The sequence below is a fragment of the Pteropus alecto genome, unplaced genomic scaffold (genome assembly GCF_000325575.1).
Source record: "Pteropus alecto unplaced genomic scaffold, ASM32557v1 scaffold267, whole genome shotgun sequence".
Classification (NCBI taxonomy): Eukaryota; Metazoa; Chordata; class Mammalia; order Chiroptera; family Pteropodidae; genus Pteropus; species Pteropus alecto.
In genome coordinates this window covers 174,997-192,734 of record NW_006440137.1, presented here as the reverse complement: position 1 = coordinate 192,734, position 17,738 = coordinate 174,997, and the positions used below count along the sequence as shown (strand labels likewise).

Genomic DNA, 17,738 nt, shown 5'->3' with positions numbered 1-17,738 from the left:
GCTAGTATTGAGAATATGTAATGTACTCTTTCATATATTGAGAAGGGTAACTAGCTTTTTTTTTTTTTTTTTAAAGCAAAAGATATGAACAGTGAGTTCACAGAAGAGGAAATCCAAATGACCAAAAAACATGAAAAGATCTCAATAGTGAAGAAATGCAAATTAAAGCCAAAATGAGACAGCACTTTACACTTATCAGACTGGAAACAACAAAGTCTGCAAACACCAGATGTTGCCAAGGATGTGTGAAAGTAGGAATTCATATATTACAGGTGGGAGTGTGAACTGGTGTAACCACTCAGGAGAGCAATCTGGCAATTATTTATAAAGTCGAAGGTGTGTTTTCTCTAAAACATAGTATTCCACATCTAGGTATAGTAAAACCCCACGTAATTTGAAATCAGATTTAATGAAGTTAGCAGTTGGCTTTCATCCTCCGCTTAGCCTTAGATCTCACATGAGGGACAGGCTAATAATGTCTTATCTTCTACAGGGGAGGGAAAGGCAGATAAGTAGGGATGCGCAGGGTGAGTCTCTGAGTCTCCAGGGCTTCCCAGCCAATCGTGCCTTTATCGAGCCCCTCCAATGCCTGCTGTTGCCTTGGAAGTCCCTGCCGGCCAAGGCCAGAATCATCCCCAGTACTATTAAAGCCTGAGCAGACAGCTATCAAGGGGCTCCAAACTGCCAATGGGACTTCCACAGACCAGCAGAGGTTGTGGGAGCCTAAACTTAATCTAATCTTACTGAGTGAGGCATACTGAAAGGCGTGACTAATCTTACATGCTTAATACAATATAAAGGGCAATGCAGGAGGTTCTGATAAAGAATTATAAAAACAGAGTAAGCCTGATAAAATATTATGAAAAACAGGATGTCAGAGTAAGCACAATGTACCTACTGGTGCAAAAAAACAATCTGATGAGTTTAATAAAAAAGCAGGCTGTTTAAGAACTGTAGCTTTAATTTCATATAAACAGAGATGAAAATTCATTATACTTCTATAGCCACTTATGGGCCATATGTGCATGCATTCACGTTCCACCCCCCACCACCCCAGTAATAAAAATAGCTAATTCTATATTTATGAATTGGCATATTCCTTTGGGCCTTAATTTTTTATTTCAACAATCTGGTAATAAGGATGGTATATCTCAAGTGAGTCCTGTGCTCGGTGAATTTGTTGGAAGAGTTGGGCCACTTTTAATTAATTTAATTTAATTTAAACTGGAATATTAGCAGAGATTTTTAGGAAAAACCATACTTGAAGTACAAGGATTATTGGTGTCTCTGGATCTCAGGAAATAAGAATAAACTGAACAGTCATAAAGAAAGACTTAAGAAACTGAAAGCTCCCTTCTCTGCTGTTGTTCCTGCTCTCCCCTTCACTCTTCTTTGTTCAGTCTGGACCCTAGAAGGAGCTGATGACTTCCTGGATGGATGGCTCCCAGTGGCTTTAGGATCTTGGGATACCTTCCCTTTGGCACAAAGGGAACTGCCAGCCTTATTTGAATATTCTCATATGGATTATACCTCTAAGACTCCCATGACAGCCAAAGTACAAAACACCTAGGGAAGCAGAAATAACAGGAAGGAACAGAGAGTCTGGAAATTTGGATAAAGGACATCAGGTTGGTGAATGGTTGCCTTCATAACTTGAAAGAAAGAGAAACAAAGAGTCAGGCTACTAACCAGTAAAATGAGACGGAAGCCACAGTGCCATTCAAACCAACTTACTTTCATCTCAATGAGGGACATCGGCTCTATTCCTTTGGAACTTAAGGGCCTCAAATGCCTTTTAGAAGCTACCCAGGACTGCTGGGTGGCTCGGATGTGGTGAGTGCATACGCCCTCGTTCTTACTCTGTATCACCCATCTTAAGAGTTATTTTCCAAGGCTTTGGAAAGATCTGCGAAAATGCACCGAGGTGCTCTACAGTGCGTTTTCAGTCCACAGCCCTATGCAGGAGGATGAACACTGGCTGCTGCATGGAGCGCTGCCTCTTGACTCTGTTGGACTAATGGAACAGGCATAATGTGGGCAAATGATCACTGCTTCCCAAGGGAGTGCCATGGCCTCAGGCACCTCCTCCCACTCGGCTGCTCCTCATGCCTTGGGACACCTATTGTGAGGCACTGCTGATGGCAGTCCTTGAAACCTTTCTGCAGGCAACCTGGGAGAAGTTGCAGTGCTGCTGCTTTGAGTCCCCTATTCGTTTCCATCAGTGTTCACTAAGGCATTTTCTAAATTAACAGGGATGGACTCAGGGGCAGATCAGAACAGATCCTAATCCTTTCCAGTTTTGTAGTAGCCCTGCTGCTGGAATTCAACTGCAAGTAAGAAAAGGTATCTGGATGGCAAGGGCAGACAGTTTCTCACATCTTGGCAATCCAGTTTTGGGGAAAAAATGGAGAAAGATGAAGACAAAAACAAGAGTCAAGACTGTAGTGTTACCTGCCCAGTTAGAATTACTCACATAGGGAGCTATCCCTTTTCTGGAAACACCAACAAATAAGACAGGACTCTAATGAAAAGTCAATGTCACTATTGTAAGGAGCCAAGACATTGGAAAGAGGAATGATGAAAGAGATTGAGCAAGAGCAAGAGATGCAACGTAACTATGAAGCTTTACGACCTCCATTGGGAGACCCTTCTCCACAGGAAATCATATAGGAAATAACTAGCAAATAATGCAAAACAACATAATTGGAGAGCCTCAAAGCTGGGATTGGGGAAACCTTACATCTGTATTTCTTTTTCCTGCCTTAATCTTTCCCTTCAATTTTATAAAACCTGGAGCCATGTATTCTGTAATTTCTACTGACCTTTCTTGTATTTCCTGAACCAGGAAAACATACAAGTTATGTGATCTCTGGACAACCTTTCTCCTCATGTTCCTAAGCAAATCCGTCCTCTGTTAGAGGAATATGCCACTCTTCTTAATGCTGTCAATTTGCTGGGAAGAGACCTGCTGTATAAACTAAGGGCTACCACATTCTGTTGTCCAGGTAGTGTTTTTGAAGCTCCTGGGAGACAAGACACCTGAGTCAGGGAATATGTGCTTATCCATACCGATAGTAAATATGTGGAGGGGGTCTGCTATGCTATGGGCCAAATTTTGAAGAAGAGAGGCTTTCTAACATCAGTAGGCTTTCTAACTAATGTACCAATGGGAAACTAATGCTGATTTATTAGATTAACTGCAACTTTCCCAAAAGATTTCTGTAATTCTTTGTAGAGCTTATACCAGATAACAAGATGAAATTAATTTGTAGACCTAGTTGTGAAAAGAGCTACTAAGGTTTGGACTGGGGTGACTAAAGCCCCGTTACTTCTATTACTTTTTCTTTTTTTGTTTCTTTTCTTTCTTTTTTGAAGCTCCATTTCTTCTATCCAGGGACTCCCACTCACAGTTTCAGACATAAGCAACTCCCCACGAACTATGAACTAGAAACAGGAAACCAAGGGAAGCTAAATAAATACAGATTATCTTGACAAATGTATTCTTCATAGGACTTCTGCTATCATAATTTTTTTAATACCTTCACCTTTTCACACAGCCAATATCTTTAATTAGTCCGTAAATTTTCTTTGTCTTATATTAAATAGGTAGACATGAGGAGTAATTGAAAATATGGAGAAACTTAAAAAGGGAATGAAGTAATCTATTAAAGGGGACGGCCTCTTTTTATTTTTCATGGCATTAGAAAAAAGGGAGAACAAAGATGTCACTCTTCAATTATCTTATTTCCTCAAATCTGATTTTGCTATAGTTTGAGTATTTGATTGGAATTAACATATTACTTATAATGTTATACAGAACTTTGAAAAGCACAGGTGATTTTTACTTTCTTATATCCTAAAATTTATATAACAAGTATATTATTTATATGATCAAGGGAAAGCTATTCTTAAGTCTTTCCATAACTCATCGAAAACCTAATTATAAAAATTATACGTAGAATGGCATGTGCAGTACTACTATCAATTATTATAATAGTATCAGTGGTACTATTACTTATACTAGTGCTACCACTAAGTAGAAATGGCTTTTGATGAGCAGGCCAAGACAGTGAAAATAATACTATCTGGAATCAGGCAAAAGTTTAAGCATTCTCTTCATTACTTTCCTGTGTAATCTTGGCCAAGGTACTTATTCTGAACCTCAGTTTTCTCATATTTAAAATGGAGATAATCCCACCGATCTTATAGGGCTGTAACAACTGAACAAGATCAAATCCGTAAAGCACATAGCAGATTGTCTGAACACAGAAGGTTTCAACAAATATTAGTTCCTTTAATTTCTCATATCCCTTTAGTTCTAATTTTTAGAAGATGGAAAGAAAGCTTGCTTTGGAATGAAAATAAACCCAAAGCCATAAATCTTTAATCTCACCACTGATAGTAAATTATGATTTTTAGAGCAATGTGTTTGTTTTTAAAAGAACCAAAAAGAGATTAGGGGACTCAAAAAGACAATCAATTGCTTTTTTAAAATTAACCTTCTACATAACATCCTTTATTTCAATAAAAAACTTGACTTGTAAGTTTGTTATACCCTCAACTGGAAGATTCAAGTATGATTATAAAACTTCTAAGATTTAAATGGGTCATTACATCAAGCTACCCTATGATGATAAGGATACAAGTTATCAGCGTTTGTCAGTGATGCACCTACAATTAAAAAGAGTAGAGCCTACAGCCATGCCATCTTGAACGTGCCTGATCCTGTCTGATTTCGGAAGCTAAGCAAGGTCAGGCCTGGTTAGCACATGAATGGGAGACCACCTAGGAATACCAAGTGCTGTAGGCATTAAAAAAAAAAAAAAAAGAGTAAAAAGAATCCTTTTAAATTAGAAAACCATATCTGAATCTTTAGTACTGAAGTCCTTCAAGTTTAGATATAGTTAGCTTAATTATGTTACAGAAAGTCAGGGTACACTGGACATTAATCACAGAATAACAGTAATATATTAAAAATATTTATTAAACACTAAATTATTAATATATCCCAGTGCTCATCAAATATTTGATGACTTGATTTTATTTTCTCAATTTTTAGCCATGATAATATATAATCCATGTTGCACACCTGGAAATACATTTTAATTTTAAAGAACTCTTTGAAATGCCTTTAAGATCTTCCTTAGTACATTTTCAATGTCTGATTGTTAAAAAGAAATTCTCTTACATCTATTTTATGTTCCTTAAGCAGGGAGAAAGGTGTGTAGCTGGATGTCATCTTTGATATGGAAATAAGAGTATTTACTTTCTATTGTTGTCTAATTAAATTTTTCTTTTTCTTTTTTTTTTTTTTGAGAACCTATTAATTCCATGTGCTGACTCATGGGTATCTAGAAGTTTTTCCTTTACACTACTGAAGCCTCATAATGATTGATGCCTATTTTGTTACTCTTCTAGCTACTCAACTTTACTATCTGATTTCTTTTCCAACACACTAAGATCACTCTGAAACTAAACCTAGTTGTTGTAATGCTAAGCACTGAACATTTCACCAGAGAGCTCAATCCAGGCCTCCTTGTTACAGATCACTGAATCAGTGTTTATCAAGTCGTGTTCCAAACAGAAATTCCACAGTGTGGCTCAGAGGCCCTTCTAGGGAAGGAGCAGGGAAAGGAATTTTTCAGTGGGAAACACAGCGCACCCATGTTCCCCAATTCAAACAGAACTCTGCTTTTGTTTGTTTTAATAACTGGGCTTCCATGCAAGATTTGCAGGATTGTACTGTTTTAAAGGAAAAGTCTGAAAAATCACTGATTTAGGATAATGAAAATATTCGACATCCAAATTACAATAGAAGTCTTAATATAAAATAGATTACTATTACTCTCCAGTTGCTTATGGGCATAGCAGTGTGGCAAAGAGCAAGTTTTCATCATGGGAAAGGGTAAGAAAAAAGAGAAGGAGAAAGATTTCTTTGACTTTATAAGGTCCAAATTTGAAGCCAAAGTTAATAATAGTAAGTACATCTAGCTAACCCAGATCCACAGGAGTAATTAGTCCAAAGGTGCTGAAGAGTACATATCTGTTAAATAGATGTGAAAATGTCTTTGATAATCACAAAAGTAGAAAACATTGACTCTAATCACTTTTCCCTATTTTTGATAATTCAGTAACTTTTCCCATTTCTTATCATTGCTAACACTAGTTAGTTGAACTGTAATAAACTTTATTCATACGTAATAGGATTACTGATGTCGCAGTTTCCTAGGTACTGGTTGAAACAAACACCTTTGCGGTAACAGAGAAGTTTATTGACCATTGGTCTCCTGAAATTCATCACTGATGACAACTAGAATTATGTACTTCGGGTTATAAAGAAATGCAGTGGGCTATAACTAATATTTGTCAAGACTCCACGTGAGATATTTATAAAGAACGGGAAAAAACTAGTTCTCATTCTTTGATTCTTTTTGTAGTCTCTAAGGATTTCCTTTAAAACAGTAAGAGAAATGTATACCACCAACTAACCTGTAAGTAATACTTAGGACATTCACCTAGAGAGAAATTAAGCTGTCCTTTAACCCTTTTCCCGTTAAGAAAAAAGAAGTACAGCTTGCTGCCAGCGTTAATTTAACATCACGCATAGGAATGCTACATTTTCTGGGATTTGACATTTTCAGCGACCAAGAATTACTATATTTTGTAAATAGAAATACCACTACTAAAAACAGAATTTCATAAATACAATGATGTCAATTGTTTCCAAAGACTATCCAGATACTAGAGCGATGTGAAAATAATTAATAAAAGCAAGTGATTTCATGGCAAACTTTAGGGGTAAGGTTAGGACTGTAATCTGTTATTTTGGGGTAAATGCTGCTGCCACAAGCACCACCAATAAGTATTCCCGGGGCAAATGGGAAATGGGTTAATTAATATTAAGCCCCTATTAAATTGGAGCTTAAAACACATTCCACTGAAAGGCTATCCAACAGAAATAGAATGTGAACCACATATGTATTTTAAATGCTCTACTAAAGCACATTAAAAAAGTAAAAAGCAGTTGAAATTAATTTTAGTAATATATTTCATTTTACTCAATGTATCACAATATCATTTTAACATATAACATAAAAGTTATTGCTATATTTCATATATTTTTGTAACTAAGTTTTCAAAATCTGATACTTCACAGAATATCTCAATTTGAACTAGACATATTTTACCAGTTCAGTCACTACATGTGGCTAGTGGTTATCATGTTGGGTCACACAGGTACACTGCACATAATTTTGATAAGCTTTTGTTGAGGGACCAAAAACAAATTTGAATGAACTCTGGCAATCAACAGTCTCCTATATCCTAAACTGAACACTTAGATTAGGTGTCTAAGAGGATTTTAATAACTGTTAAGTCAGTGCTGTACTTAAATGGCAAACCAGTAAAAGCGCATCAAACACACCAAACAACTGTAGGCAAATTTTAGAGCCTAGGCAAAATGGTCTTCAATATTCAAATTTACATTGAAAAGAGGTCTCGATTTCATATAACTTCACAGACCAGATTAGAATCATCAAAGTCTTTGTGCTTTTTAAAAGATTAATCAGAAGCTTAAATCCTGTTTATACAGACTGCTAAACTGGTTCTATTATATAAATTCATGGGCTTAGTACACCGTTCTTGATAGAAAGGAAGGTTATCACAACTTATTTTTTCTGTTTATATTCTGATTTTAAAATCTATATCTGATTTCTGTTCAAACTTTAAGAAAAATGACTTAAAAGATTGACCTGGAGTGCTTTTCCATATCCCAGGTAACATGTGGATTTGTACTAACACCAGCTGGTTTCTAACAGGATCCTTTTTTCGAGGTGGGGCAGGGGGGGCTTTAAATTGTCAAGCAAATGGTTGCTTTATTTCTCTACTCTATACCATTTGATTGGAAAGCAATGACATTCTTATTTCATCTTTTTATCCAGGAGTTGCCTACAATTTAACCTTTGCATATATTTTCAAATATAAGTAGGTCTCCTTGTCTCTAGTCTTAGTGCTCAAATCCTCTAAATTTCTCTGCAGTGATCTTTCTTAAAGGCAAATGATATGTCACTTTTCCCTTGATTAAATTCTTTTGGTGGTTCTGTATCACTAAGACAGAGGCGATGAAAACTATGGGCTAAAAGTGGTCCACCTGAGATTATTAGCAAAGAAATATTTGTCCTAATACTCTGCACATTCACCAATAAGGCCTACCTACTAGTCAGGAGATCCAATCTATGCCAGAAACCTGGGTTCTATGACCAAGGTAGAAGGCTCATAATGGGGGGGTCGTGGCAGAGATGAGTGGTGGCGGTGGAGTTTTACAATAGTTTGTTTATATAAAAAAAAACAAAACAAAACTGGTATGTCCAGCTTCTGTTCTCCTCGACAGAAGGATTTGTGCTACAACACACTGTAGAGGTAATGATGAGGCTCTGTATTTTTCCTTATTTTCTATAATATTAGGTAGAAGCTAAGAATATAAAGATATAGTTGATTTTAATGAAGTCAAGTGATTAGGTCATGAAAGTACACTGAAGAAATCAAGGAATTTTAGGAATCAAAGGGGCACCAACCCATTCAGATGAAAAAAGAAGTAAAAATCACAGAGGCGTAAGTCACTGATAGAATCATAAAAAAAGTATTTGGGAAAGGAAAAGCTGAAAAAGTTACTTGCCAATTTTAACTGCAAAAAGGACCACTATGAGGCCACTTAATCAACTGGTAATGAAATGGTTTGCGTCTATCACTTACAATGTTAGGCTTATCTTATATTGTGACCTGGTGGTCCTATACATAGAGATTGACTTTTTTATATGGCATAAAATGCTCTTTAAGATCTGTCTTAGTGTCTTCTTATCAAATAAACCTCATTTTTCACTTCCCATCTATTTTTATAGCTTTGTGCAATTCCCACACATCATTTCCTATGCTTCAATAACTTCCCTCCACACACTTTACTTGCTTGATCATTTAAGAGCCGGAGAAAGTGTTATCAATTTTGTGGTATCAGTTTCATGGCTAGCATTTAAATAAAACTAAACTGTATTCATCTTAATCTTAATAGGGAATAGACCTGCCTGAGAGATCAGAAAGGAAATAAAATAGTACACTATTCTTAACCCACTTCCACATTTACTTATAGTTTATGATTATATGTATACACTTATAAATCTAGAAAAAGCTTTTATATAATAAGTAGGAAATTAATCTCAAAAGTAAAAGTGTATCATATTTCATGTAACATGAAATGGGTGAAATCTCTCTGCATTTCTGTTAAATTAAGACTCTGTATTTGAAATAGGCATTTTTAAATGACTTTGCTACTTTATGTAGGTCTTATAAATAGAATATAAAAATTTATTATGAATTTTCATGAGTTCTGGTACTTTCAAAGTTATGGATGTGGTACAACCTTTCATTGTGACTGACAGTATAATGCTGCTATAATAAAAATTTCCTGTCAACTTGTTCTATTTGAAATGCCTGAAATACTTCAATTAAGGGTCAGATTAAAAGATATGATGGAGAGAAGAACTGAATCTGCATTGTCCCATCTTTAAAGCAAGGGAAATAGGATGGTGCCAAAATAGTGTAGGGGTCCAAGTTTGTTTTCATAGCTATATAAGAATAGATTATTTGAAATGCCTTAAATACACCACCCATTATTATATTAAAGTTTTCCTGTGGATAATTCTCACCATGTGGGATGAACAACAGTTTTATGTAAATTTTCCGTTATAAAGTACTATTGTTCATTTCCTTCGAGAACTGGGTTTCGGTCATGTGAAATGATGTCAGGCTGACCCAACTGTGACATTATTTATCTAAATAATGTCCATCTTAAAAATTAATTTCTGTAGGCTCCAAGTTTTATAAATCTCATGCTCTCTTTTCCCTCAAAGGCTTGCATTTACCTCCAGTGCCAAACTGTCCACTTGTGTCTTTCCTGTCTCTTCTTTCAGAACTTTGCTTCAAAAATTAAACTCACATGCTCTGTTCCTCTCCTGTGGAGACTATCTCCAGTCCTTCAGCTTACATAGTTTCATTCTTAAAAGCCAAATGAAACAAAATCCTTTCATCTTCATCTTCCTCTTTCTTCCTTTTCTCTTGTCAGTTTTCTAGAATAACAGTCTAGCTCTATTCCTTTTCTTGGCATCCTGTAGTCCGGCTTCTATCCTTAATACCATATGGCATTCTTGAAGACAATGACCTCTTATATCCTCTGATCTTTTTTCAGCACAACCCATAGGCTATTTTCTCCTTAAAGCCTCTTTTTCTTTGAGTTTGATGACATTTGTATGTCTCTTGGTTCTTCCAGCATTATACTTTTTTTTTTTTTTAACACTAGTGTTTTTCCCACTACTCTTTCTCTGGATCATCAGTTTCTTCTACCTCCCGACATACAGATAAACACACTTTTCATCTTGACTAGTTCTCAACATAGGCTCTGCATCAGAAATACCTTGGCACTTAAAAAAATGATTATTTTGGTTCTGTCCTAGCACCACTGAATCAGATTTTCCAAGAGTAGAGCTCTGGAAGATGTGTTTTTTAAGAACCCTTCTGGTGATTTTGATATATGGCTATGGTTGTAGGTGTTCTGCTAGGACCTATTACACCATCCCTCATTAGTCTCTTCCTTGGTGAATTCATGGCACTTTGGCTCCCCATATTATCACTCTGCTAGGGTAATTATTCACTAATTTTGGATTATAATGAGAAAAAACCAGTATGCGGCTAAGTTTGGAAAAGATTAAACAATCGAAGTTAATTTACTGAAGGAATTCTCAAGGCCATATGAATACTTCATACCTCTATAATTTTTAAGGCCCTCTTTACTCCATTAAAAGGGTTGTTTGCATCCAAATTGATCTCCTATAATCCACTTTAAACATCACTGTCAGATTATTGGATAAGGCATAACTCTACTCTTGACATTCCCCTCCTCAAAACTCTTCAATTACCTTTGGATTAGAGCCAAGCTTAAATTCTCTACCCTGGCATTCAATGACTTGAATCTTTTCAACTTGCTTTTTTTCTTTAGATGATGAAAAGTGTAGAGACTTTGAAGTCTAATATAACTGGGTTTGAACTGTGTTTTACCTTGGGCAAATAATTTAAATCCTACAAGTCTCATTTGCTTATAAAGCAAGATAATACTGCTTCCACCTGAAAAGATTATTTTGAAGACAAGTACGTCCTTTGCACACCCTATGTAGAAGTACTTGTTATCACCTACTAAAGCAGTGGTTCTCAAATTCTGGTATGCATCATTATTAGCAGGGATAATTGTTACAAAAGGGGATGCCTGGGCTGTACCTTCATGTGGACTTGGTAGGTCTGGGGTATGGACTTCATAGATCTCTAGAACTATCCTGTCCAATATGGTAGCCACTAGCTGCATGTGGCCTCTGGGAGGGCTAGTATGGCTAGTCTGAATTTAGATGTACTGTAAGTGTAAGATGTCCAATTTGAAGACTTAATATGAAAGGAATAATGCAAAATATCTCATTAATAATGACCCATTAGTTATATTAGGCTAAACAAAAGATATTACTCACATTAATTTTACCTTTTTAACTTTTTAATGTAGGTACCAGAAAATTTAAAATGACATATGTGCCACACATTATATTATTCATTGAATAGCACTGCTCTACAATGTGGATTTTAAACAAGTTCCCCAGATGATTCTGTGTTAGGTATCTTCAGATCACCTTTTGAGAAACAATATGTGAAATTCTAAGCTCTCTGAAAGAAATGAAGGCTTATGTATCTTTGTATTCTTACAGTGTGCTGAATATTGTGGGCAGTTAACTCTATAATACTAATTGAATTTAAATGCACTTTAAATTTCAACTATCAAAATACATAAAAAATATTTCATTAGAAGTTTTGTTTTTTTCTCCCCAGTTCCTAAAGAATTATTTTTGAATTATAGTTCTTCGATGAAACAAAAATGTTAAACTATAGTTTTGATTTATTCTCAAATGTTAAAAAGTTTATTTTCTAAAAGAAGTGTGGTTTTCCCCTATGGTTATTTGACTTCATGTAAAAACAATTTATCTGACTAAATTCCAAAACTGTTGAATATTACTATACTCAAGTTCTTCATTTAAAACTAGTGGCTAACATGAAATCAAGAACATATGCTAACTTTTATACCATGGTAACATAGCCATATTGGGGGGGAGGGACATATCTGGGGAAAGGGGGTGGGTCTCTATTTAGTGACAAATGGGGTGAGAATGCCTGACTGCCCTGGAAATAGGGAGACAAAAACTAAAAGACAAAATTAGAAACATGTAAGTTAAAGTTAGGATGCAGAATAATCTAGACTTTAACCACTCTTAGAAGAGAAACAGTCACAAAATTATAAATATCTTTTAAAGACTCGTAATAGTCACTGAAGATCTTCCCCACTTACCTCATTGCCACATTGCTGCCATCGATTACTACTGGTCTCAGATTTTCTCCATCATCTGTTACAATCTCTTGCATTGGAGATTCAGACCGCTGGGATTCCAGGGAAGACGTTTCCCGCATTATACTGTTAATTGTACTAACCGTTTGTTCAGCCTCGCTTTTATTTCCAAGTTTGACAAGTTCTCCCAAAATATCATTGATTAAAGCATCGGTACCAAGTTTGTTTAGCACGAGCTGAATCTGTTCTTCAGAATAACCTAACTTAAGTGCAAACTCTAGTTTTGTTTGGTATTCTCGCACTACATCCGGGGGTTTCTTCACTTCCTTGGATATAGTCTGGGACTCTTCGGGTTTAAAGTCTTGCAAACTTTCACTGTCTTTGACTCTGTGAGGCTCTAAACAGGGAGACCTACGTAGCTGTCTGTGAGTCTTGGTTAATAAGCATGGCTCTACTGAAATGCTACTCAACTGTTCTGATTCATTATCAGAATTTGTGCTTTCTTCGGAGTCACCAGAGCTCGCATTCTCTTCAGACACCTCTTGTTCTTCCTTCCCGGAATTAACTTTATCCATTGTTGGTTTTTCTACCATTGGCCAAGGTGCAGATATACTTAAATGTGGGTCAGTGTTCTCCACGTAAAGGTGGCCTAGGTCATGCCCCGGCTGATCCTTCAAGCCCATGAAGCTGTTACGTGCACCTGACTCCACTTTGCTGCTGTTTGTTCTATATTCCTGAACACAAAGCACCCCGTATTCCTAGAGAAAAAGAGAAAATATTTAGAATTTCATATTTACTGTTTCACTTGTTTTAATAAACAAGTTGGAAAGAAGGACCAAACTACTGATTACCTATTTGGTGTTTGTCTACATCCTCGTCCCTCCCTCAACACCCTTGCCAAGACAGTACTGTACTGTTTTCCAGATGAAGTTAGGAACTGGAAAGGCCATGTAATCCCTCCAAGGCAACAAAGTAAATAAATAGCGAAACTGGATTTTTTTTACTCAGTTTTGTCTCCAAAACCCATACTCTTCCCACTGTATCATGCTGCTTCTCAATCTTGACGGAAGCCATTTCTCCACAGTTAAAAGTCTATGTTTCTAGACTGACACATAGAACATGATCAAAAAAAAGCATGTTTTCGATATGCTATGACAGGCTATGGACATTTTCTCTAAAAGAATTCATAAAAATCTGTAAAAATCCTTTTAAAGAGAAAGCCATATGGAAAGGAAGGAAAAATTAAGTGATAATTGTAAAACTATCATTAATTTGGGTCAAGCTTAACAATCTAAATACATTTCAAAAATAATTCTAGTACTGTGTTCAAAGAGCACATATTCAACAACAGGCAACAAGGAATTAAATAACTACAAAGTGAATTACATTCCTTTTAAGAAATGAATAGTTTGGCCCTAATAATCTTTATTTTGTGAATATTAAATATGGTAACAGAATACAATTTTTAATGTTACACTACCCTTATTGCCGGGGATACTACTGTCTATTTCATTCCAGGGGGCAAGGAAATGTTTTCTTATTCTATGCACATTTATAGAAGTACAGAAAAAAAATACTTCATATAAAATTAGCAGCAATAATTAGGTACACTGAATAATGTTATCTTAATTTCTTGAATTTTATGGCAGAAAATATTTCTATATCAGATAATTAACCAACCATTTTCTGCATTTGGATAAAAAGTCATTTTTTTCTCCTGCTTTCCCCTTACAGGAATGCTTTTACTCTTTAAAATACTTTTGCTGTTTTTCTATTTCCTTAAAATCTATTGGTAATAACTGTTCTTTCTCTGCTAGGAACAGGTTAGCAAAATATTATTTTCTCTTGTGCTTTATTTTAAAGGACTATATTCACATTGGTAGTTTACTTATTAAGGCAATTCCATTACTAATAATATTAGTAAGCCAGTGGTAGATGAATTTGAGACTGTCATAAAACATCTATTAAAATAACCTAAAAAAGAAAATTGGAAAAACATATCATTCTAAAGCTCTTCAGAATGTTATTTACACTAGAAAGGAGCTATTATATAAATGTTAAGAGAAAATGCTTAGTGATTTTCTAAGTGATACATTTGAATGCATACTTGGTGAACTTATTAGACAGTAAAATATTTTTACATAATGAAATAAATTATATTAATTATGGTAAATACTAGAGAAGAGAACACAGAAATCTTTAGCTTGATACAATACTTAAAATTCCTTCAGGGTAGAACTCCTACACACTTCTGCAGGAGTTTCTTCAGGTTTTATCCCTTGAGAAGACAGATAACTTTAATATCATTGTTCTACTAATGTAGCATTCATCAGTTTTAAAAAAAACATCAAACTCTCCTGGCTCCTGATTGCACAACTGATAAAAAGAAATATTCCTTTGAAGGGCTCTAGATACATCTGCTCTATTATGAAGCTGTATCTATTTCAATTTTTTCTATTAATATGGATATGCATGAGCCCAATTATTTAGAATTAAAGGGATTTTGAAAGCAAATCTTCTTACTCAGCGATTTATTAACTACTGTAATATACTGACACCAAAACGCAAGTAACAAATCATAACGGCCTCTTAATAAAAGGATACAGTTAAAAGGAAAATCTGCACTGTGGCCTTCACAGAGCTCCCACCAAAAGTATCTTAAACAAGGAAAGCCTATTGGAAGCTGGGCTGCCTAGCAACCAGAAGCTCGTTGCTAAGCTGCACTCTTTTAACATGCCATCATGAATGCTAGCACAGTGAAAGAATAATCTGGTATGAACAAAAGCCTATAAAAGAGACTGGGACTTAAGTGCCTCTGGTTTACCCTCTGAGAACAATGCAGCTGCCAAACCAATCTGGAAGCTCCGACATCATTGTTCTGTAAACCCCACAATCTGCTCTGACTGCAGGAAGTGTATTTAATGGGCAACATTTTTGATCTCCCCTGAAAAGTTTGGGTTTTGCATAAGTGTTGTTGTGAGATCATTCAAGATAATAACTCACAGACCAAATCCCTCAGTTGAACTATGAAATATTATTTTAATATTGAGCTGTAATTTTTTCTTTTGGATGATTTCAAATAAGATAAATACTTTATGAAAAATAGAGCCAGTGCAGAAAATTAGAATGAAATGTTATGTTTAAAGCATAAGTGAAATTGTTAATTCTCTCATTTTTCAAAGAAACAAAACCAAATACCGTAAGTTTTTAAACTGAAAATTATCTACCCTAAAAAGGCATTTAAATCTTTTTATATCACCTTCAGTCAAGTATAAAAAAAGTATAGATGACACTGTGTTAGTATGCTATAAGTTTTTATATGGCTATAATCATAAAATAGAGAGAAAAATAGGATTATTTGTTGTTTGCTTTTTATGTTAGGCCAGATAAAAGCCTTCTGTACATGAATGTATTTAGTGACTGCCACACACCTTCACCTTCTGATAATTCGTGTAATTTATATTTACTATTTAAACAAAAAGTCTGGAATAATTGGACTAATATGATTTTTAATACTAAGGATAAATGTAAGCTTGATTTAATCTACTTAAAAATTAACATCTAATTTTGTTGCAAAGTAATTTTTTTTCCAAAGATTCTGATTTAACTTTTTTTCATACTGACAGCCTCCTCTTTATCTCCCAGATTTCACTGGTTACCTCAGAGAAAGTTATTCGATGTCATTTATTATTAAACAAGCAATAAAATAATTTTTAGTTCCTATAAATCAACAGACTAAATATAACATAGTACACATAAGGGCAAATAAGTTCAATAACCAGGTCTGTAAACTGCGTATATCTTCTCCACTTCATAATACAAATTTGAAGAACCTGATTTGTATTGGCCCAAATGGTAAAGATTTGTTTTTTTAAAAACTTTAGTCTCTAAAATACTTCCTTACCCACATGTAATTAGGAAATGATTGCCCTAACTTAATATGGCACTTAAAAAAAAGAATTTGGCAATATCTTGAAATAATTCAATAAAAAATTAAATGCTGAGATTTAAAAACTGATAAAAGATTTTCATATGCTATTGTACTTGTTAATGTAATGTGTAAAACTTACAAGGAATTATAAGATATCTTAGGACAAAGAATGATATAAGATCTTTTGTTCAATGCCTTAAAAATGATCTATATAATTTTTAAACAAAAAGATAGCAAAGACACTAATTACATCATAAAATTTATTATTACACATAAGGTAGAAATTTTTTCTCTTTAATTTTGAAATTATTAGACTTTTCAGTTTTGTAATTACTTAATTGCAGGTGCACATAAATCACCTTTAAGTTAATCAGCTATTAGCTAATAAAGGTAATTTTCTTCATTTCATGTAGAAGCACATAGACAAAGTTTCACACACAAAGTAGGTAAGAGTTTATACTGATAGTTATTAAAAAACTGCAAGAAATATGGCTTAACTTTTAAACTTTATATCAGGAATCCATTATAATTGGCCTTTACATAGTATATACTATACATACTATATTCATGAACACAAAAATATTAAGCAAAAATACAATAGTCTGAAAAAAAGATTTCTACACTTAAAAGCTATGAATTCTCTCCAGATAGTGTAGAGAAACTTAAACAATTTTCCTTGCTAAAGGCCTAATACGTTAAAAATCAAATAATACTGTTCGTTGAAAAAGAACTAAATTTTCATGCTAATTTTATAGATGATGATGAAGTATTAATTGTTTTAATTGCTAAAAAGAAACTTTACATTAGCAGGTTAAGGACATAATGGTTATTTACTAGAAATTTGTTGCATACATACAAATTCCCTGTTTAGTGAGATTTTCTGAAAGTTCTCATTAGATGACTTGGGTAATCCATCTCAGATCCAGTAAACATAATTTGTTTTATATTCTAAAGAACTTCATATTAATCAGGAATATTAGACCATAAACTTGTTAAATCAATTTATTTGTTTGAAATGTAAATCTACAATGCCATAAAGTGGGTTTTGGTTGTTACCCAAATGGTAATACTAAGAGAACAATGAAAATAAAATAATGAATATGTAATAAATACCTACTGCTGTAGTCTCTGCGTATTTAATTACCATTGTATTTCAGTGAGTGCTGTTGTCTGCATCCCTCTAGCTAACAAAGGAAGATGTCCTTTTGAACAGATTGGTTAATGCTCTAGGGCAACAGATGTCTACTGGAACTGCAGGAGACCAGCAACTGGTGGCCTGCCCATCTTCTGAAAACTTTCAATAGACTTATGCATATGTTCACACAATAGGGCATGTGGTAGAAATGAAAACCTCTTTTTAACCCTTGATGCTCTCTCTTTCCC

General features: G+C 34.7%; 1 protein-coding gene and 1 pseudogene across 1 annotated transcript in view; one reads left to right on the top strand and one right to left on the bottom strand.

The window, feature by feature from the left end:
• Positions 1-17,738, bottom strand: part of ZC3H12C (zinc finger CCCH-type containing 12C) — a 37,558-nt gene that overhangs the window by 19,047 nt on the left and 773 nt on the right. The window contains exon 2 of the mRNA XM_006917174.3: positions 12,428-13,182. Coding sequence (XP_006917236.2) covers positions 12,428-13,182 — 755 coding nt within the window. The remainder of the gene's footprint in view (positions 1-12,427; positions 13,183-17,738) is intronic.
• Positions 4,692-4,810, top strand: LOC112484123 (annotated as a pseudogene).